Source organism: Triticum aestivum, chromosome 1A (assembly GCF_018294505.1).
Source record: "Triticum aestivum cultivar Chinese Spring chromosome 1A, IWGSC CS RefSeq v2.1, whole genome shotgun sequence".
Lineage (NCBI taxonomy): Eukaryota > Viridiplantae > Streptophyta > Magnoliopsida > Poales > Poaceae > Triticum > Triticum aestivum.
This window is the reverse complement of record NC_057794.1, coordinates 301,455,890-301,479,000: the sequence shown is the minus strand read 5'-3', so window position 1 is coordinate 301,479,000 and position 23,111 is coordinate 301,455,890. Positions and strand designations below refer to the sequence as shown.

The 23,111-nt window shown below is 44.4% G+C and overlaps 1 protein-coding gene across 1 annotated transcript; it reads right to left on the bottom strand.

The window, feature by feature from the left end:
* Nucleotides 1-20,145: 20,145 nt before the first annotated feature.
* Nucleotides 20,146-22,782, bottom strand: LOC123121217 (uncharacterized). The gene is made up of 2 exons (XM_044541154.1): nucleotides 22,041-22,782; nucleotides 20,146-20,928 (listed from the first exon to the last, which is right to left on the bottom strand). The coding sequence occupies exons 1-2, from the start codon at nucleotides 22,640-22,642 to the stop codon at nucleotides 20,442-20,444; spliced, it is 1,089 nt and encodes a 362-aa protein (XP_044397089.1). The 5' UTR covers nucleotides 22,643-22,782; the 3' UTR covers nucleotides 20,146-20,441.
* Between the last annotated feature and the right edge of the window lie 329 nt (nucleotides 22,783-23,111).

The following is a 23,111-nucleotide window of genomic DNA, read 5'->3' as shown; positions in this document are numbered from 1 at the left end:
AGTCTCTTTACTCGTTCCGTAATACATCATCTCACAACTAAATCATTAGTTGCAATGCTTGCAAGGCTTATGTGATGTGTATTACCGAGAGGGCCCAGAGATACCTCTCCGGCAATCGGAGTGACAAATCCTAATCTCGAAATACGCCAACCCAACATGTACCTTTGGAGACACCTGTAGAGCACCTTTATAATCACCCAGTTATGTTGTGACGTTTGGTAGCACACAAAGTGTTCCTCCGGCAAACGGGAGTTGCATAATCTCATAGTCATAGGAACATGTATAAGTCATGAAGAAAGCAATAGCAACATACTAAACGATCGGGTGCTAAGCTAATGGAATGGGTCATGTCAATCAGATCATTCACCTAATGATGTGATCCCGTTAATCAAATAACAACTCTTTGTCCATGGTTAGGAAACATAACCATCTTTGATTAACGAGCTAGTCTGGTAGAGGCATACTAGTGACACTCTGTTTGTCTATGTATTCACACATGTATTATGTTTCCGGTTAATACAATTCTAGCATGAATAATAAACATTTATCATGATATAAGGAAATAAATAATAACTTTATTATTGCCTCTAGGGCATATTTCCTTCAGTCTCCCACTTGCACTAGAGTCAATAATCTACATTATACAGTAATGATTCTAACACCCATGGAGCCTTGGTGCTAATCATGTTTTGCTCGTGGAAGAGGTTTAGTCAACGGGTCTGCTACATTCAGATCTGTATGTATCTTGCAAATCTCTATGTCTCCCACCTGGACTAGATCCCGGATGGAATTGAAGCGTCTCTTGATGTGCTTGGTTCTCTTGTGAAATCTGGATTCCTTTGCCAAGGCAATTGCACCAGTATTGTCACAAAAGATTTTCATTGGACCCGATGCCCTAGGTATGACACCTAGATCGGATATGAACTCCTTCATCCAGACTCCTTCATTTGCTACTTCCGAAGCAGCTATGTATTCTGCTTCACACATAGATCCCGCCACGACGCTTTATTTAGAACTGCACCAACTAACAGCTCCACCGTTTAATGTAAATACGTATCCAGTTTGCGATTTAGAATCGTCTGGATCAGTGTCAAAGCTCACATCGACGTAACCATTTACGATTAGCTCTTTGTCACCTCCATAAACGAGAAACATATCCTTAGTCCTTTTCAGGTATTTCAGGATGTTCTTGACCGCTGTCCAGTGATCCACTCCTAGATTACTTTGGTACCTCCCTGCTAGACTTATAGCAAGGCACACATCTGGTCTGGTACACAGCATTGCATACATGATAGAGCCTATGGCTGAAGCATAGGGAACATCTTTCATTTTCTCTCTGTCTTCTGCAGTGGTCGGGCATTGAGTCTGACTCAACTTCACACCTTGTAACACAGGCAAGAACCCTTTCTTTGCTTGATCCATTTTGAACTTCTTCAAAATTTTGTCAAGGTATGTGCTTTGTGAAAGTCCAATTAAGCGTCTTGATCTATCTCTATAGATCTTAATGCCTAATATGTAAGCAGCTTCACCGAGGTCTTTCATTGAAAAACTCTTATTCAAGTATCCCTTTATGCTATCCAGAAATTCTATATCATTTCCAATTAGTAATATGTCATCCACATATAATATCAGAAATGCTACAGAGCTCCCACTCACTTTCTTGTAAATACAGGCTTCTCCAAAAGTCTGTATAAAACCAAATGCTTTGATCACACTATCAAAGCGTTTATTCCAACTCCGAGAGGCTTGCACCAGTCCATAAATGGATCTCTGGAGCTTGCACACTTTGTTAGCTCCCTTTGGATCGACAAAACCTTCTGGTTGCATCATATACAACTCTTCTTCCAGAAATCCATTCAGGAATGCAGTTTTGACATCCATCTGCCAAATTTCATAATCATAAAATGCGGCAATTGCTAACATGATTTGGACAGACTTAAGCATCGCTACGGGTGAGAAGGTCTCATCGTAGTCAATCCCTTGAACTTGCCGAAAACCTTTTGCGACAAGTCGAGCTTTGTAGACAGTAATATTACCGTCAGCGTCCGTCTTCTTCTTGAAGATCCATTTATTCTCAATTGCTTGCCGATCATTGGGCAAGTCAACCAAAGTCCATACTTTGTTCTCATACATGGATCCCATCTCAGATTTCATGGCTTCAAGCCATTTTGCGGAATCTGGGCTCACCATCGCTTCTTCATACTTCGTAGGTTCATCATGATCTAGTAGCATGACTTCCAGAACAGGATTACCGTACCACTCTGGCGCGGATCTCACTCTGGTTGATCTATAAGGTTCAGTAGTATCTTGTTCTGAAGTTTCATGATCATTATCATTAGCTTCCTCACTAATTGGTGTAGGTGTCACAGAAACAGGTTTCTATGATGTACTACTTTCCAATAAGGGAGTAGGTATAGTTACCTCGTCAAGTTCAACTTTCCTCCCACTCACTTCTTTCGAGAGAAACTCCTTCTCCAGAAAGTTTCTGAATTTAGCAACAAAAGTCTTGCCTTCGGATCTGTGATAGAAGGTGTATCCAATAGTTTCCTTTGGATATCCTATGAAGACACATTTTTCCGATTTGGGTTCGAGCTTATCAGGTTGAAGCTTTTTCACATAAGCATCGCAGCCCCAAACTTTCAGAAACGACAACTTTGGTTTCTTGCCAAACCACAGTTCATAAGGCATCGTCTCAATGGATTTTGATGGTGCCCTATTTAACGTGAATGCAGCCGTCTCTAGAGCGTATCCCCAAAACGATAGCGGTAAATCAGTAAGAGACATCATAGATCGTACCATATCTAGTAAAGTACGATTACGACGTTCGGACACACCATTACGCTGTGGTGTTCCGGGTGGCGTGAGTTGCGAAACTATTCCACATTGTTTCAAATGTACACCAAACTCGTAACTCAAATATTCTCCTCCACGATCAGATCGTAGGAATTTTATTTTCTTGTTACGATGATTTTCAACTTCACTCTAAAATTCTTTGAACTCTTCAAACATTTCAGACTTGTGTTTCATTAAGTAGATATACCCATATCTGCTTAAGTCATCTGTGAAGGTGAGAAAATAACAATATCCGCCACGAGCCTCGACATTCATCGGACCACATACATCTGTATGTATGATTTCTAACAAATCTGTTTCTCTCTCCATAGTACCGGAGAACGGTGTTTTTGTCATCTTACCCATAAGGCACGGTTCACAACTACCAAGTGATTCATAATCAAGTGGTTCCAAAAGCCCATCAGTATGGAGTTTCTTCATGCGCTTTATACCGATATGACCTAAACGGCAGTGCCACAAATAAGTTGCACTATCATTATCAACTCTGCATCTTTTGGTTTCAACACTATGAATATGTGTGTCACTACTATCGAGATTTAATAAGAATAGACCACTCTTTAAGGGTGCATGACCATAAAAGATATTACTCATGTAAATAGAACAACCATTATTCTCTGATTTAAATGAATAACCGTCTCGCATCAAACAAGATCCAGATATAATGTTCATGCTTAACGCTGGCACCAAATAATAATTATTTAGGTCTAATATTAATCCCGAAGGTAGATGTAGAGGTAGCGTGCCGACTGCGATCACATCGACTTTGGAACCATTTCCCACGCGCATCGTCACCTCGTCCTTAGCCAATCTACGCTTAATCCGAAGTCCCTGTTTCGAGTTGCAAATATTAGCAACAGAACCAGTATCAAATACCCAGGTGCTACTTCAAGCATTAGTAAGGTATACATCAATAACATGTATATCACATATACCTTTGTTCACCTTGCCATCCTTCTTATTCGCCAAATACTTGAGGCAGTTCCGCTTCCAGTGACCAGTCTGCCTGCAGTAGAAGCACTCAGTTTCAGGCTTAGGTCTAGGTTTGGGTTTCTTCTCTTGAGCAGCAACTTGCTTGCTGTTACTTTTGAAGTTCCCCTTCTTCCCTTTGCCCTTTTTCTTGAAACTAGTGGTCTTGTTGACCATCAACACGTGATGCTCCTTATTGATTTCTACCTCCGCAACTTTCAGCATTGCGAAGAGCTCGGGAATAGTCTTATTCATCCCTTGCATATTATAGTTCATCACGAAGCTCTTGTAGCTTGGTGGCAGTGATTGGAGAATTCTGTCAATGACGCAATCATCTGGAAGATTAACTCCCAATTGAATCAAGTGATTATTCTACCCAGACATTTTGAGTATATGCTCACTGACAGAACTGTTCTCCTCCATCTTGCAGCTATAGAATTTATTGGAGACTTCTTATCTCTCAATCCGGGCATTTGCTTAAAATATTAACTTCAACTCCTGGAACATCTCATATGCTCCATGACGTTCAAAATGTCATTGAAGTCCCGATTCTAAGCCGTAAAGCATGGCACACTGAACTATTGAGTAGTCATCAGCTTTGCTCTGCCAGACATTCATAACATCTGGTGTTGCTCCAGCAGCAGGCCTGGCACCCAGCGGTGCTTCCAGGACGTAATTCTTCTGTGCAGCAATGAGGATAATACTCAAGTTACGGACCCAGTCCGTGTAATTGCTACCATCATCTTTCAACTTTGCTTTCTCAAGGAACGCATTAAAATTCAACGGAACAACAGCACGGGCCATCTATCTACAATCAAACATGAATAAGCAAGATACTATCAGGTACTAAGTTCATGATAAATTTAGGTTTAATTAATCATATTACTTAAAGAACTCCCACTTAGATAGACATCCCTCTAATCCTCGAAGTGATTACGTGATCCAAATCAACTAAACCATGTCCGATCATCATGTGAGATGGAGTAGCTAAATTGGTGAACATCACTATGTTGATCATATCTACTATATGATTGACGCTCGACCTTTCGGTCTCCGTGTTCCGAGGCCATATCTGTATATGCTTGGCTCGTCAAGTATAACCTGAGTATTCCGTGTGTGCAACTGTTTTGCACCCGTTGTATTTGAACGTAGAGCCTATCACACCCGATCATCACGTGGTGTCTCAGCACGAAGAACTTTCGCAACGGTGCATACTCAGGGAGAACACTTCTTGATAATTAGTGAGAGATCATCTTATAATGCTACCGTCAATCAAAGCAAGATAAGATGCATAAAAGATAAACATCACATGCAGTCAATATAAGTGATATGATATGGCCATCATCATCTTGTGCTTGTGATCTCCATCTTCAAAGCACCGTCATGATCACCATCGTCACCGGCGCGACACCTTGATCTCCATCGTAGCATCGTTGTCGTCTCGCCAATCTTATGCTTCCACGACTATCGCTACCGCTTAGTGATAAAGTAAAGCATTACAGAGCGATTGCATTGCATACAATAAAGTGACAACCATATGGCTCCTGCCAGTTGCCGATAACTCGGTTACAAAACATGATCATCTCATACAATAAAATATAGCATCATGTCTTGACCATATCACATCACAACATGCCCTGCAAAAACAAGTTAGACATCCTCTACTTTGTTGTTGCAAGTTTTACGTGGCTGCTACGGGCTTAAGAAAGAACCAATCTTACCTATACATCAAAACCACAACGATAGTTTGTCAAGTTGGTGCTGTTTTAACCTTCGCAAGGACCGGGCGTAGCCACACTCGGTTCAACTAAAGTTGGAGAAACTGTCACCCGCTAGCCACCTTTGTGCAAAGCACGTCGGGAGAACCGGTCTCGCGTAAGTGTACGCGTAATGTCGGTCCGGGCCGCTTCGTCCAACAATACCGCTGAACCAAAGTACGACATGCTGGTAAGCAGTATGACTTATATCGCCCACAACTCACTTGTGTTCTACTCGTGCAAATAACATCAACACATAAAACCTAGGCTCGGATGCCACTGTTGGGTAACATAGTAATTTCAAAAAAATTCCTACGCACACGCAAGATCATGGTGATGCATAGCAACGAGAGGGGAGAGTGTGATCTACGTACCCTTGTAGATCGACAACGGAAGCGTTAGCACAACGTGGTTGATGTAGTCGTACGTCTTCACGGCCCGACCGATCAAGCACCGAAACTACGGCACCTCCGAGTTCTAGCACATGTTCAGCTCGATGACGATCCCCGGACTCCGATCCGGCAAAGTGTCAGGGAAGAGTCCCGTCAGCACGACGGCGTGGTGACGATCTTGATGTAATACCGTCGCAGGGCTTCGCCTAAGCACCGCTACAATATTATCGAGGACTATGGTGGAAGGGGGCACCGCACACGGCTAAGAATATGATCACGTGGATCAACTTGTGTCTCTAGGGGTGCCCCCTGCCTCTGTATATAAATGATCAAAGGGGGGGGTGCGGCCGGCCAGGAGAGGGCGCGCCAGGAGGAGTCCTACTCCCTCCGGGAGTAGGATTCCCCCCCTTTCCTAGTTGGAATAGGATTCGGGAGGGGGGAAAGAAGAGAGAGAGAAGGAAGGGGGCGCCGCCCCCCTCTCCTTGTCCTATTCGGACTAGGGGGGGAGGGGCGCGCGGCCTAGCCCTGGCCACCTCTCCTCTCTTCCACTAAGACCCACTAAGGCCCATATACCTCCTGGGGGGTTCCGGTAACCTCCCGGTACTCCGGTAAAATCCCGATTTCACCCGGAACACTTCCGATATCCAAATATAGGCTTCCAATATATCAATCTTTATGTCTCGACCATTTTGAGACTCCTCATCATGTCCCTGATCCCATCTGGGACTCCGAACTCCTTCGGTACATCAAAACTCATAAACTCATAATATAACTGTCATCGAAACCTTAAGCGTGCGGACCCTACGGGTTCGAGAACAATGTAGACATGACCGAGACACGTCTCCGGTCAATAACCAATAGCGGAACCTGGATGCTCATATTGGCTCCTACATATTCTACGAAGATCTTTATCAGTCAGACCGCATAACAACATACGTTGTTCCCTTTGTCATCGGTATGTTACTTGCCCGAGATTCGATTGTCGGTATCTTAATACCTAGTTCAATCTCGTTACCGGCAAGTCTCTTTACTCGTTCTGTAATACATCATCTCACAACTAACTCATTAGTTGCAATGCTTGCAAGGCTTATGTGATGTGTATTACCGAGAGGGCCCAGAGATACCTCTCCGACAATCGCAGTGACAAATCCTGATCTCAAAATACGCCAACCCAACATGTACCTTTGGAGACACCTGTAGAGCACCTTTATAATCACCCAGTTATGTTGTGACGTTTGGTAGCACACAAAGTGTTCCTCCGGCAAACGGGAGTTGCATAATCTCATAGTCATAGGAACATGTATAAGTCATGAAGAAAGCAATAGCAACATACTAAATGATCGGGTGCTAAGCTAATGGAATGGGTCATGTCAATCAAATCATTCACCTAATGATGTGATCCCGTTAATCAAATAACAACTCTTTGTCCATGGTTAGGAAACATAACCATCTTTGATTAACGAGCTAGTCTAGTAGAGGCATACTAGTGACACTCTGTTTGTCTATGTATTCACACATGTATTATGTTTCCAGTTAATACAATTCTAGCATGAATAATAAACATTTATCATGATATAAGGAAATAAATAATAACTTTATTATTGCCTCTAGGGCATATTTCCTTCATCATCCCGCAACTAACTCATTAGTTGCAATGCTTGCAAGGCTTAAGTGATGTGCATTACCGAGTGGGCCAGAGATACCTCTCCGACAATCGGAGTGACAAATCCTAATCTCGAAATACGCCAACCCAAAAAGTACCTTCGGAGACACCTGTAGAGCACCTTTATAATCACCCAGTTATGTTGTGACGTTTGGTAGCACACAAAGTGTTCCTCCGGTAAATGGGAGTTGCATAATCTCATAGTCATAGGGACATGTATAAGTCATGAAGAAAGCAATAGCAACATACTGAACGATCAAGTGCTAAGCTAACGGAATGGGTCAAGTCAATCACATCATTCTCCTAATGATGTGATCCCGTTAATCAAATGACAACTCTTTGTCTATGGCTAGGAAACATAACCATCTTTGATCAACGAGCTAGTCAAGTAGAGGCATACTAGTGACACTCTGTTTGTCTATGTATTCACACATGTATCATGTTTCCGGTTAATACAATTCTAGCATGAATAATAAACATTTATCATGATATAAGGAAATAAATGATAACTTTATTATTGCCTCTAGGGCATATTTCCTTCACGGACGGGCCACCGTATTTTGCGAAAAAAATGTTTTCCCCCTGACTGCTGGGACGCACCGAACGGGTCACCGTATTTCACTGAAAAAACGTTCCCCCCGCTGTAAGCTCGAACCCACCGGAAGTGCCTCCTTATTACGCACAAAAAAATGAATACTCCCCTGCTAGTTGGGACCCACCTTGGTGGGTGGCTGACTTGTGGGCCTACTAAGTTGACGGGGACGGAGGGCTTTGTCAACTTAGTCAATATGAACGATTCTAGCTCCAGTGACCGTACGATGTCCATCCAACGGCCGTAGTGCTTCTTCAACCTCTAGTCTTCTTGCTCCAACCGCCCAAAGCAGCGCCGGTCGTGTCGCATGCTCCTGTCTCCCGTGGTCGGATGTGCTGCCGCGGAGGCCTCACCGCCCCTACTATTCCCACCGCTGGCCAGGCCCTGCGGTGATGGCAGCCTCACACCACAGCCAAACCAGTGAACCCTCGTACTCCTCTCCGCGCGGGCTTCCATTGCCGCGTCTTCCCCGGCTCCACGTCGTCCCCTTCCTAGGCCTCACCGTCATCCACCGCCCTGGTGCTCTTGGTGCGGCGTGGTCAACGTGGTCAAGGAATGGCTTCCATCGAACATGGACTGTACGTGGAGAGGCTGACAGCTGGGTCCACGGCCGCAGCAAGGAAGTGCCTCCTTATTACGCCCAAAATAATTATTCCTCCACCTGACAGCGGGGACCCATCGGATGGGCCACCGTGTTTCGCGAAAAAAAACGTTTCCCCCTGACTGCTGAGACCCACCAGCTACTTCTTCGTACGCAAGGAAGTGTGTCCGGGCAAAGAAAAATGATTCGCCCCCTGACTGATGGGACCCACCAACTACATCATCATAATTTACGTCCATAGACTGTAAGTCAGAAATGATCTCCTTGAAGACCGACAAGTGGTTTAGCACTGAACCACCTTCTTGCAACTTGTGTGTGAACAACTTCATCTTCATGTGCATCTTACTGGTTAGATCCTTGGACATGCAGATCGACTCCAATTTTAGCCAGAGAGTTGCTACCAATTTCTCCTCCAGCACTTCTTGCAAAATATTATTAGATAGATGAAGATGAATTATAGACAAAGCCTTATGATTTTTGCGCTTCTCATCCTCGGTCCACATCTTTGGTTCTTTTCCACCGAAGCCATCTAGCGCCTCGTCTAGATCGGTATGCGCCAGGGTAGCCCGCATATTCACCAGCCACAAGGAAAACCTCGTGTCGTAGTCCAGCAGTGGAAGATCAAACTTCATCGATGCCATGTCATCGAAACCCTAGACAGAAATGAAGGAAATATGCCCAAGAGGCAATAATAAAGTTGTTATTTTATATTTCCTTATATCATGATAAATGTTTATTATTCATGCTAGAATTGTATTAACCGGAAACTTGATACATGTGTGGATACATAGACAAAACACTGTGTCCCTAGTAAGCCTCTACTAGACTAGCTCGTTAATCAAAGATGGTTAAGTTTCCTAACCACAGACATGTGTTGTCATTTGATGAATGAGATCACATCATTAGGAGAATGATGTGATGGACAATACCCATCCGTTAGCTTAGCATATTGATCGTTCAGTTTTATTGCTATTGCTTTTCTTCATGTCAAATACATATTCCTTCGACTATGAGATTATGAAACTCCCGGATACCAGAGGAATACCTTGTGTGCTATCAAACGTCACAACGTAACTGGGTGATTATAAAGATGCTCTACAGGTATCTTCGAAGGTGTTTTGTTGGGTTAGCATAGATCGAGATTAGGATTTGTCACTCCGAGTATCGAAGAGGTATCTCTGGGCCCTCTCGATAATGCACATCACAAGAAGCCTTGCAAGCAATGTGACTAATGAGTTAGTTGCGGGATGATGTATTACGGAACGAGTAAAGAGACTTGTCGGTAACGAGATTGAACTAGGTATGAAGATATCGATGATCGAATCTCGGGCAAATAACATACCGATGAAAAAGGGAATAACATATGTTGTCATAACGGTTCGACCGATAAAGATCTTCATAGACTATGTAGGAACCAATATGAGCATCCAGGTTCCGCTATTGGTTATTGACCGGAGATGTGTCTCGGTCATGTCTACATACTTCTCGAACCTATAGGGTCCGCACGCTTAATGTTCGATGACGATTTGTATTATGAGTTATGTGTTTTGGTGATCGAAGTTTGTTCGGAGTCCCGGATGGGTTCGCGGACATGACGAGGAGTCTCGAAATGGTCGAGAGGTAAATATTGATATATTGGAAGGTTGTATACGAACAATGGAGTGGTTCCGAAGAGGTTCGGGGATTTATCGGAGTACCGAGAGGCCATCGGAACCCCCCAGGAAAGTTAATGGGCCTCATGGGCCATAGTGGAGAGAGGGAGGTAGGCCAGAAGAGGTGGCACGCACCTCCCCCTGCCCAATCCGAATTGGACAAGGGGTGGGGGCACAACCCCCCTTCCTTCTCCCTCCCCCCTCTTTCCCCTTTCCCCCTCTCCTTTGGAAGGAAGGGGGCGAATCCTACTAGGAGTGGACTCCTTGTAGGACTCTCTGGAGAGGTTCGGGGATTTATCAGAGTACCGAGAGGCCATCGAACCCCCCCGGGAAAGTTAATGGGCCTCATGGGCCATAGTGGAGAGAGGGAGGCAGGCCAGAAGAGGTGGCGCGCGCCTCCCCCTGCCCAATCCGAATTGGAAAAGGGGTGGGGGCACAACCCCCCTTCCTTCTCCCTCCCCCTCTTTCCCCTTTCCCCCTCTCCTTTGGAAGGAAGGGGGGCGAATCCTACTAGGAGTGGAGTCCTAGTAGGACTCCCCCCTTGGCACGCCTCCTCCTGGACGGTCACGTCCTCCCCCTCTCCTTTATATACGGGGGTGGGGGCACCCCAAAGACACATCAATTGTTCTCTTAGCCGTGTGCGGTGCCCCCTTCATAGTTTACTCCTCCGGTCATAGCGTCGTAGTGCTTAGGCGAAGCCCTGCGCGGATCACATCACCATCACCTTCACCACACCGTCGTGCTGATAGAACTCTCCCTCGACCCTCTGCTGGATCAAGAGTTCGACGGACGTCATCAAGCTGAACGTGTGCTGAACATGGAGGTGCCGTACATTCGGTACTTGGATCGGTTGGATCGTGAAGACGTTCGACTAAATCAATTGTGTTAACCTAAAGCTCCTCTTTCGGTCTACTAGGGTACGTAGACACACTCTCCCCCTCTCCTTGCTACGCATCTCCTAGATAGATCTTGCGTGAGCGTAGGATACTACGTTTCCCAACAAGAAACAACAGGCAAATCAACTCAACGAAGAACGAAAACAAGCAGGGGACACAAGATTTAACAAGGAAGATCCCTCCAACACGAAGGGGAAAAACCATGGGCGCTACCCAGCCAAACTTCACTATATCGGGGGAGGTTAGAAACGCCGAGGATTTACAACTAATCGACTTATCCCGTGAGGCGGCCGTGCAAGAGAGAGAGAGAGAGAGAGAGAGAGAGAGAGAGAGAGAGAGAGAGAGAGAGAGGCGACATGGCCATCCTAGTAATTGCGGAGAACAAATTTGTGGTGCGGTTGTCCTATTCTACATCTCTATTGAAGCATTAGTGTCTATTTTACATCGTCTGTTGGATTTGGAGATTTTTGGTGATGTAAAAAATCACTTTTGGTTGATGCAAATTTTACTCGAAGCACGAGTTGATGATGTATTTTACATCATCTATCGAAGGTGGTTTTACACCATCTAGATTATTTAGTACATGTGTTTTAAATTTTGCACAATGATGATCTAGTTCAATCGATGCACCGCAGTTGATGGAACTAGCTGCACAACAATAAAGCAAGTTTATCGAACCCAAAGTTTATGCGGAAATACCCGATGGCTCTCAGTTGCCAACGCACCCAAATTGGAAATAAAATTTTGAAAATAGCAAAAGAAATCAGAAGTTTCTAAAACTTCTTAAAAAAAATCATGATCTAGTATTTTACTTATGTGAAATGTTTCACGACCAAGTGGCGAGTTTGGTAAGCTACCAACAAAAAAAATTCAAGGAATGGTTTGATGAAGAAATGACTTTAGTGGTATTTTAGATGAAAATAAATAAAGTTGATATTGTTACTATTCACGTTGTACTTGTATATTTTTGGGAAACGATATTTTTCAAGCGATTGATACTGTTGCGCGTCATGTGGGCCCCCACACTATTTTCCCCTTTCACTCCTGAAGCTTCTCTCGTCCACTCACGCGGGTCGAGCCCTTGGGACGGCTTCCACGTGCTCGATGAGCACGTCTTTCCGCAGACCAGGAGGTGCCGGAAGGCCGATGAGAAGCTCATTGCAAGGCCGATGAGAAGCTCATCCTTGCAGAGATAGCTGTTATGGGATATGTTCTGCACCTATTTGCGCAATATCGTAAAAGCGTTTTGTTCTATACCCTTTTAGGGGGTTTTGCAGTATAACATAAACATTTTTTGCGGTATCAATTTTTAGCAGCTGGGATGCTCTTAGTCGCTCGAAATCACTAATTAAGGGGTATCCCTTGCAAAGGTCAGTCCCACCTTTCCAAGTCACAACAAGTGGTGCACTGCATGCGCGTCACTTGTTGTAACTTGAGAGTTTTCTCTTTTTCGTGAATTCATTTACTCAAAACGTTTTATCTCTTAAACCGTGCGTCCAAATTCCGAACCATTTTCACCATCGAATTTCCCATGTCGAGATCTTCGAAATTAGATCCATGTTAATAGGGTTTGATATTTTTTCATGAAAAAACCCAGAAAAAAAAAGAGTTGGAAGTAAAAAAACGTGATTTTTTTCTTTTCGAGAGGCATTGTTGTGGCTCTCACAGAAGCAAATCTGTGCCTCCACAAGAAGAAAATCTGTGTCTCTCATGAAAGCAAAAAAAAGTGTTTCCCTTTCTAAGAGGCATAGCCGAAATAAACCTGTGCCTCCATGAGAAGCAAATCTGTGCCTCTAGTAGAAGCAAAAAAAGTGTTTTCCCTTTCCTCTCGTAAAAGCAAATATATGTCTCTCATGGAAGCAAAAAAACGTGTTTTTCTTTTTCTTTTTCGAGAGGCATAAGTGCGCTCTCACTGATGCAAATATGTGCCTCCACAAGAAGCAAATATGTCCCTCTTACAAAAAAAAGACATGTTTTTTCTTTGAATTTTTTTCCTTCAAAACCTATGGAAAACCGGGCAGAAACTGAAAAGGCGAAAACCCTAAAAAATCATTTAAAACCCGAAAACACGTACAGGAAAAAATCCTGAGAAAGTGCCCAGCATGAGACATGTGGCGACGGCTTCTGCACAGGGTATCCCATAGTTTGTTGAATGGGACATGTAGTTACATTTTAGGGGTATAACCAAGTTTTATTGCTCAAAATGCACATGATATGGGATACAAAATGGATCATGGGGTTGGACCAACCAGATATGTCGCCCCTGATCAAGAGAATGCAAAAACTTGGCTAACCTATCGGCGTTGCTATTAGCAGCTCGGCCTTCAAAGGAAAAAATACAATTAAAAATCGAGACCTAATTTTAATCTCCGTGATAATATTCCCATGTGCTCCCTGACTTCCTTTCTCTATGTACTTGACAATCTGTTTCGAATCTGTGGCTACAACAAAATTTTGAAGCATCAGATCTTCTGCTAGAGACAAAGCTTCCCGACATGCAATAGCTTCTAGTGTTGTTGCATCATTTATGCCATAAATTACCAAGGAGGAGCTTCCCGTATAATTTCCTTCTCCATCACGACATACAGCCGCCGCCGCACCCCTCACCTGATTTCTTGCAATGGACATATCCACGTGTATTTTCATATATCCTGGTGCGGGTGCCTTCAGTCTCACCCTTATTCTACCCGGCAACCCAGTGGTTCCGAAACTTCTTGCATGTTCCATATTTAGCTCAACAATGAATCTGCATATAAAACCATGTGTGGTCGATGGCTCTGAAAAATCTCATCATGAATTGCCTTTCATTGTGCCCACCAGATGGCCCAAGAGTGTGACAACCAATCTTACAAACGAAACATGTGATAATGTATCTATCATTGAGAAAATCCACTGTCTCGCACTGGGTTCAGTTGTCTCGCATAGGTGTTCTGCAAAATCTCCATCAACCAAAGCCCACACACATCTAGCCATCGAACACTCTAGCAAAGAGTGTCTCCAAGAATCCTCCGCACCACACAAGACCACAAGTACCCGTGGTTGACATTTTCCTGTAAGCTCTAACATCTTCTGTGGGGAGAGAATGTTTCGCCAAACGCCATAAGAACATTCTTACTTTACCTGGGACCGGAGTTTTCCACACAAAATTCCATGAAGCCGAGTCACGATCCGTACTGGAAGATCCCAACAGCCCCAAGCCCCTCTCCTTATCTTAGTATCTATCATCATTCTATACGCGGATCTCACAGTAAACATCCCACTTTTCTCAAAGTTCCAAGCCCAACTGTCAGCGAGATGTCTGTTGTGCAAAGAGGTATGCGGACGATAGCAGGGATATCAATTGACAAGCACAATTCCTCAGGTCTCACACGATCCCATGTAGCAGATGTATGGTCAATAAGATGCGACACAAGTTTTGGAGGGTTACCAACTCTGCACCTTTAGGTCTCATCATAACATCCCTAGGTATCCAGTTGTCCAACCAAATGTTAGTCGTTTCCCCCTTACCTATTCTTCTTATAAGACCTTGTTTCAGTATGTCTCGACCTTCAATTATTGACCTCTAGATTTGGCTTGGGTGACTTCTCAGTTCGGCATTGAGAATTGAACCATTAGGGAAGTAGACACTGCGCATAATGCTCGCACTGAGTGAATCGGGAGTTTGCAGGAGTTTCCTCATTTGCTCCACCAGCACTAGCCCTGAAAAACAGCAGGTTGTCATCTGCAAATAATAAATGGTTAACTGGCGACGCCGAAGGAGCCACCTGAACACCATTCAGGTTGGATGACTCGTCAAATGATTTTAAAAGGCACGAAAGGCCATCTGCGGCTATCAAGTATAGATATGCGGAAATTGGGTCTCCCTGTCGAATCCCACAAGCCACAAGATGGTTTAAACACCTGCAACTTTTTGCCATTGAACAACACTGAGAATTTGATTGTTCTGACCAAACTCATCACAATGTCAACCCACCTTTCCGTGAAGCCAAGTTCTAACATAATTGCTTGCAAATAGTCTCACTCGGCTCTGTCATATGCTTTCATTATATCCAGCTTTAGAGCACCATGTCTGTTTTTTTACAGTGTTTTTTTTTATGAAATGAAGGCACTCGAAGGCTGTAAAAAAAATTGAGTGCTTCGAAGGCTGCAATTATGTTGGCAGTAATAAGTCTACCTAGTAGGCCGTTAGCCCGTGTCCATCCATCAGCCGCGTCGACATCTTTTCCGGCCCACATACTCTCTCTTCTTTGCCTAAAAAGAGTTAATTGCGATTTTGGTGCATAAACTTGCATTTGGTGTACAAATTCATACATAAACTTGAAAAATGACACAAATAGGTCCAACAACTTGTGTTTTAGGTACATTTACCTACATTTTCGTCATTTCACGTTAGTCCTCCGTTAACCTGTGCATGAGCTGGCCCACACTACATACATGTGTGTGGATGCCACCTGTCAGTGGCGTACAAAACATAAACTAACAGCGTCTCAGTCGGATTCGAAGTAGCAACGTCTCCTCACACACATCAAAGGATTAGCCACTGCACCAGCGGCCACTCTTTGTTATTTAGGACATGATGTCTTCTATATACTCTATCCGGTAATGGATTTGAATCCAAAATATGTATTGCGTGGGATTTGCTGCTTGCGTGCCTTTATCATCACCCCTTTTTTCCCTGTCCAGTGAGTACTGAAGAAACTCGGAATTTTTCAGTATTTTTTGTTCGAAGTTCTTGAATAAATTTCAAATTTGAATTTATTAAGTGCAAACACATCTTCATTTTTTCTATTAAAATGTTGAACATAACGCTAAAAGGGTCCACTTTTTTGCAAGATGGTTCACCCGCCATTTCACTTGGAAGAAAGTTGTTATGTGAAAAAAATATGCATATGAGCTCTATTTTACAATATTTGATCTTCTAAATAAAAAAATCAAAAACATTCAGTGCTCACCTGTTTTTTTAAAGCATTGAATATAACGCTAAAAAGGTTCCATTTTTGCAAGTTTGTCGCCTTATCACTTGTAAGAAAGTTGTTATGTGGAAAACATATGCATACGAGCTCTATTTGACAATATCTGACCTTTTAAATTAAAAAAAAGAACGATATCAAAATCGTTTGGTGCTCACCATTTTTTTAAAGGGTCGAATATAACGCTAAAAGAATATAACGCTAAAAAGGTCCGGTTTTTGCAAGATGGTTCGCCGGCCTTATAACTTGGAAGAAAGTCGTTATGTGAAAAACATATGCATATATATGAGCTCTATTTGTCAATATCTGACTTTTTAAATCCAATAAAAGAACAATATAAAAAACATTCTGTGCTCACTGATTTTTTGAAAAACATTGAATATAACACTAAAATGGCCCAGTTTTGCAAGCTGGTTCGCGCATCTTTTCACTTGGAAAAAAACTGTCATGTGAAAAATATATGCATATGAGCTCTATTTGACAATACCTGACCTTTTATATTCAAAATAATAATTTTATTTGACTAATATCAAAAACATTCTTTGCTCACCGAATTTTTGGGTAGTCACTGGACCAGGGGAAAAAAGTGGTGATGAGAGACGCACGCAAGCAGCAAATCCCGTGCAATACATATTTTGAATTCAAATCCATTACCAGATACAAAGAGTGGCTGGTGGTGCAGTGGCTAATCTTTGATGTTTGCTTGGAGAAGTTGCTAGTTCGAATTCTGCTGTGGAGGGGCTACTTATATATATATATATATATATATATATATATATATATATATATATATATATATATATATATATATATATATATATTGTTTGTTTCTATGCCACAGACAGGTGGGATCCACACACATCTATGCAGTGTGGGCCAGCTTACATGCACAGTTTAATGGACGACTAACGGCCATTGACGAAAATGTAGGTAAATGTACCCGAAACACAAGTTGTTAGATCGATTTGTATCATTTTTCAAGTTTATATATGAATTTGTACATAACGTGCAAGTTTATGTACCAAAAGCGCAATTAACTCTAAAAAAAATACTCTGTCTTCTCCACTCGTCGTCTCTCATTTTCCAATTTCCAGGAGGGCACACCACAGCACACGGCCGCCCACGACCGATCTTGGCGGCTCCTCCCCTCGCGGCCGGGGCAGCGAAGCCGGAGAACCAAGATGCCTCTATGGCATCACCGGTGCTTCCCTGCAGCGCGCCTGCCCTCGGTGAGTACGCATTTTGTGTGTGCCTGCGTTCGATCCCCTCCAAAGCTAGATTTATTCATGTGATAGGACAGATAGGTGTTCAATTACTCCTCCGCATGGTACTGGGCATGAACGACAGTACAGTTTATGGTCTACATCGCACAGTCGTACTCATGTGCACTGAGTTGCTTATCATTTTTGCAGCATAACAAGTTGCGTCGGTACTGTTGCTAAGCATAATGCTAATTCGGTTTGAGTTAAGGGCTGCAAGTAGTACTGGATGTGGTATGGTATTTCTTTCATAGGCTACAAGTTTGCCGATTCGCTGCGCACATTTGACATGGCCACATGTAGAGCTCTAGGAAAGCCTTTTTCAGCAATTCCTATGCCACTTGATTTTTCTAGGCATGGTTAACCCGCTAGTTTAACTTTGCATCTAACGTGATGTCCCTTTTCTTGGTTCCTCAATCCCAATTTTTTTTTATAAACCGGAATAGACTGAACTCTTTGTATTTTGCTTTGCTATTTGGCTTTCTAATAGGGAAAAGTATATTTTTCGTCCTCAAACTCTATCGAAAGTATAGAAATGATCCCCCAATTTTGAAACCAGCAAAACTTAGTCCCTCAACTCATCAAACCGGATTAGTTTAGTCTCTAATACCGCTTTTTGTGGTTTCCTGCTGACATGAAGCTGGTTTTGACTAAAACTTGACACGTCATACAAGTTTGACCGCCGTGTAACTGTCCTTGAACTCGCCACGGCGCGCAGCTTGCCAGTTCAGGGCGCTACTGTAGGAGGGCTAGCAAGGAGCGCCCGGCGCCGGTGGCCACAGCCTGCAGGATGAGCCACAGCGAGTAGAAGCAGCTGCCCGTGCAGAGCACCGAGCCCATGTCGCAGCTGCCGCTGCCGCGGGAGAGGAACGGTGGTTGTCCCGGTGGGAGTGTCGGGCGGCGAGGTTAAGATGAGTGGATGTGCCAGGGTTTGACCTGGGCGTCCTTATGTAAGATGAGGAGCATGGCGCTGCCCAAGTGCCCATGCTGAGGAGTTCATGGAAACTGCCTCGTACAACACGGTCAGGGGGTTCATGGAAACTGCTTCGTGCAACATGGCATGCCGAGCAGGTTACCTTGGCCTGGCCTGCGATGGTGCATCCCCTTCAGCTCCTCGTACCCCGTCGTCGTTGACGCCTCCGTGCGGGGTGCGGCAGGCGCGTGACCTCCTCGTGCATGCGCCGCTCGCAGCGCAGGTTGGCGGCCAGGAGCCAGAAGAACCAGGTGAGAGCGGAAGACGTCGTTTCTTTCTCGGCCGGCATGAAGCTGACCACAACATCCAGCGGGAACCTTCGCTTCGCGTCCGGCGGGCCGAACATCTTGCCGAGCTCGTCGCCGCTGCGAACCACGATAGCAGGTGCTGCTCTTGCTCGTCGTCCTCGGCCGAGCTCCGATGACGTTGGATGCTCTGTGGCGGCCGAGCTCGGCCCGCCGCTGCGACGTGCTCATGCTCACCACCTGGCTCCGGTATGGGCGCCACGAGGTGCGGACGAGTTCGACTCCGATGCCGCTGCCACCCGACGATCCCTCGTCACTGCCTTCTGCTCGCCGCCGCCACAAGCTCTGAATCGCTCAACCTCAGGACGGAGGCATGCCGCCAGGAGCGGCTGATACCGCATACCATGTGCTCGACAAAATGGCTACAACAATGATAAGAGGAAATGAAGGAGTAAATATTGCCACGTGGACGAAGAGAGGTCAAAACTAGGCCACGCCAACTCAAAAACCACTTCAAATGAGCAGAGGGACTAAACTAATCCGATTTGGCAAGTTGAGGGACTGAGTTTTGCTGGTTTCAGAGTTGAGGGACCATTTCTATATTTTCGAGAGAGTTTAGGGGCAAAAAATATACTTTTCCCTTTCTAATAAAACCCAGACTATGAGAGGGCCACCTTTGCTCTGAAAAACCCCGGAATTTGCTGTGGGAAAAGACTTTATTTTGAGATTTGAAATAACATTCTTGGAGTTCCATTTGAAAGAAAAAGAAATTAAGCCTATCGGGAAACCACCTATTCTTAGTACCTACTGACTGGACTAGTGTTATGACATTATTTTTCGAACGGTAGTGTTATGAGTTATGACTTTATTTGATTGTTGTTTCCGTGCAATTCGTTGCGGTGTTCAGATTAAGTAGATGGCCTTGATGTGTTCATAGGGTTTCAAATGAGTTGTGACTTCCGATGCCAGGCCAAATAGTTGTATGGTTGATTGACCTGCTCGATGGGCCAATAACAAGTAATGTCAACCTATTAGACTGTGAGTAGACTAACTGGTACTGTGGTACTGGTATATATAAGTGTAGCGCCCAAATAATCTTTAAGAGGTCTTATAGTTAGGAACAGAGGGAGTATCTCTTAAGGTACTTCTACAGTATCTTCTATTGTTATAACATAAAATTTCTATAACACCTGAAATTTGCCAGCATTGTCTTGTTCTCTTTGATTTTTTTTTTCAAATGGCTGAACTGTTCAAACATCTGAAACCTAAATGAGCTTTCACCGCACAAAACCAGAGTCATTATTAACTTGGTAACATACAAAATACTGGTGCATCACCAACTTCTTAACATGCAAAATACTGGTGCATTATTTCAAGTAGTAATTTATTGCTAATACAGTAGCACACATAGTTTTGGAAATTAACAAGCACACACTTTTCTTGGGATAGCAAATACGGCTTATTTGCTCCATCAACAAGATTATCATCACACACACACACACACACACACACACACACACACACACACACCATATGGTTTATATAATTGAGGAGCACACAGTTCCCTTGTGTATGCCTCTAAGTATAGAATAGCACGACATTGCCATGGTGCAGCTCAGAGCTCACACATCAGACCAAGTGATCTTAAATTCTCCGATGTTCTTGTTGAGCCCCAGCGCCTTCCATACCGCTGGCGACCCGTCCACGATGTTGTTTGCACATGGTGGCTCAAAGTTGTGTTCCTTGTCACAGCCATGCACCGAGTCACACTCGTCGACGACCTTGGCCAGCACGGACCGCCTGTTCCCGCTGATGCGGATCATCTTGTTGCACCGACGTGTGCCGTCGAGGCGCAGCCACCCAGTAGACAGCGCCACCACCAGCTCGCTGTCCTTGTGGTAGCGATCGTCACAGAAGGACGGCCCACCACCGTCACCCCCGCGGGCAAAGCTGTTCAGCGTCAAGGTTGCCACTGTCTTGGAGGACACTGGGGGCGAACACCTGAACTGCGGGTAGCGGTGGCGGGGAATACAGCAGTCGGAGCCATTCTCCTTGTTGCACTTGCCAGCCTTGCCGTAGAGGAAGCCGCTGATATGGCAGCGGCCACCACTGGGCTTTGGCACGCGTTTGTTGGCTGTGGACGATGCGACACCATGGATATGGAGAGTGATTACCTGCAAGAGCACAAGCACAGCTAGTAGCTTCGGGTTAGTCATGCTATTTGCCACCTTAAGCTTGTGAGCTTTCGATTGAACTATTGCTTGATGCTCAAGTGTATGGGTGGGTACTCTATATAGAGCTCAGAAATCAGCAATTGCTATGCAATTTCATGGGCGCCAAGTTCTTGATGATTGGCTGCACATATTTGGCGTGCTATCATATAGAGCTCTGGGCAAAACATTTCAGCAATTACTATGCTACCGTGTGTTCACCACACTATACCACTGGTTTAACTAGGCATGTAACATACTGTCCCTTTTCTTGGTTTGTCAACTCCAAGGTTAGTTTCTGAGCTTGACAAGAAAATTGATGTGTAATTATTCCATCGTCGTCACATTTTTTTTCCTGTGTTTGTAATGTGAATTACATTATTACTCGGTAGTAGCTTTAGTGATTAATATAATTATATTTCGAATAGAATGGTAGTTGATGAATTGCGAGGAAATCATTCTGCTGGTTGAAACTGGCATCGTATGGTTTCTGTAAGTTTGTGTTGTTTCACTGTTAAAAGGAGACTTGAAAAGGCTTAATATTTAAAACAGAGACTAACAGATGGAGCATAAAATAAATGGAGAACCGAGTGTATAACTGAACATTTTGGCCCAAAAAAGTCAGCATGTTTGTCCTGGTTTGATCAATTATACTGGAAATATGGTTTGATTGTTTGACCGTCTCAGATTTCCTGGACACTGGAGAATTGAGAAAAACCGCATCCAAGTGTGTGTTTCTGGATGATTTGGCTCCCGGGATTGTCTCAATATGTCTTACTTTCTACATCCTGTGTAGTCACTTAATTCTCTTTTTTTTCTTCAGATAAAGGCATTGCAAGTTTGGGGGTTGTCTGTGCATCACAAATTACTCCATAGAAGTAGCTCTAACATATTGAGCACAAATTACAAATATCATATTTACAGGGACAATGCATATTCCTATTTTAACTCTGTACATGATATATATCACTCACTTCTCTCGTATGCCTGCTACGCAGTTCTGCTGTTTACTCCTCTGACCAGGTGATCTCATCCATGCCGACGTTCTGGTCGAGCCCCAGGGCATTCCACACCGCCGGTGAGGCATCAACGATGTTATTATCGCACGGAGGCTCGTAGTTGTGGTCGGCGTCACAGCCATACACGGAGTCGCACTCGTCCACCACCTTGACATACACGGACTTGTCGTTAGCGGTGATCTTGATGCGATGGCCGCAACGTGCCATGTTCTTGAACCAGCCGGTGGAGAGCGCAACGACCAGTTCCTTGTCGCTGTGGTAGGAGTTGTCGCACTCTGACGGGCCACCGCCATCCTTGCCCTTCTCGAAGCTGTTGAGCGTCAGGACGGCCTTGGTGGTCGCCGTGACCGGCGGCGAGCAGTGGTACTGCGGGTACCTCTTATCGTCTTCGCAACAATCCGGGTCATTGCTCTTCTCGCAGTTGCCGGACCTGCCTGGGAGATAGCCGCTGGCACGGCAGACCCCGAGGCCGGGGCGAAGGGAGGAGGCAATGTGCGACGTGGAGAGCGTGACCAGCAGGAAGACCGCGGCGGTGGCTAGAGCTCTGATTCCTGGTGTGTTTGGCCCTTGTTTTCGGAATTGCTGTGTGCGCATCCGCTTTTGTAGTGACCCTTGCTGCTAGCAGTGCTAGGTATGAACATTGCCAGGTTGTTTGCTACGGCAATTCTTTGTTGTGTTCAGATTATGAATACTTGATGTGTGGACGTACCGTATCCTCTCGTATGGGCTTCTGATTGGGGTTCCAAATGTTATCTCGTCACAATTTAATAACCGCTAAACGGGCTGAACACGTTTACTTGGTGTAGCCGATTACATGTTTTTTTTAATAAAGGGGTTGCCCCATACCTCGTTGTTTGCTCATGAACATATCACTGTGTACCACTGGCATTGTACGCATGACACATAACCAAAGGAGTCTCACCAGAAGCACGATACACAAAACACGACGACAAGGTCATTTGGAGACCCGAAGCTCCATACGTCCAAAAGGGACCCCATCAGGGCGTGTAGTGAATATGGCTGCCCCAGGTCAACCTAATTGTCCCTAGGGTTTCGGGGTTCG

Coding starts and splice junctions, on each gene's coding strand:
- LOC123121217 (XM_044541154.1), bottom strand. CDS start 22,642: ATGCGCACACAGCAATTCCGAAAACAAGGGCCAAACACACCAGGAATC. Junction 20,929..22,040: donor GAGATCACCTGGTCAGAGGA/GTAAACAGCAGA, acceptor GCCAAAGCCCAG/TGGTGGCCGCTGCCATATCA.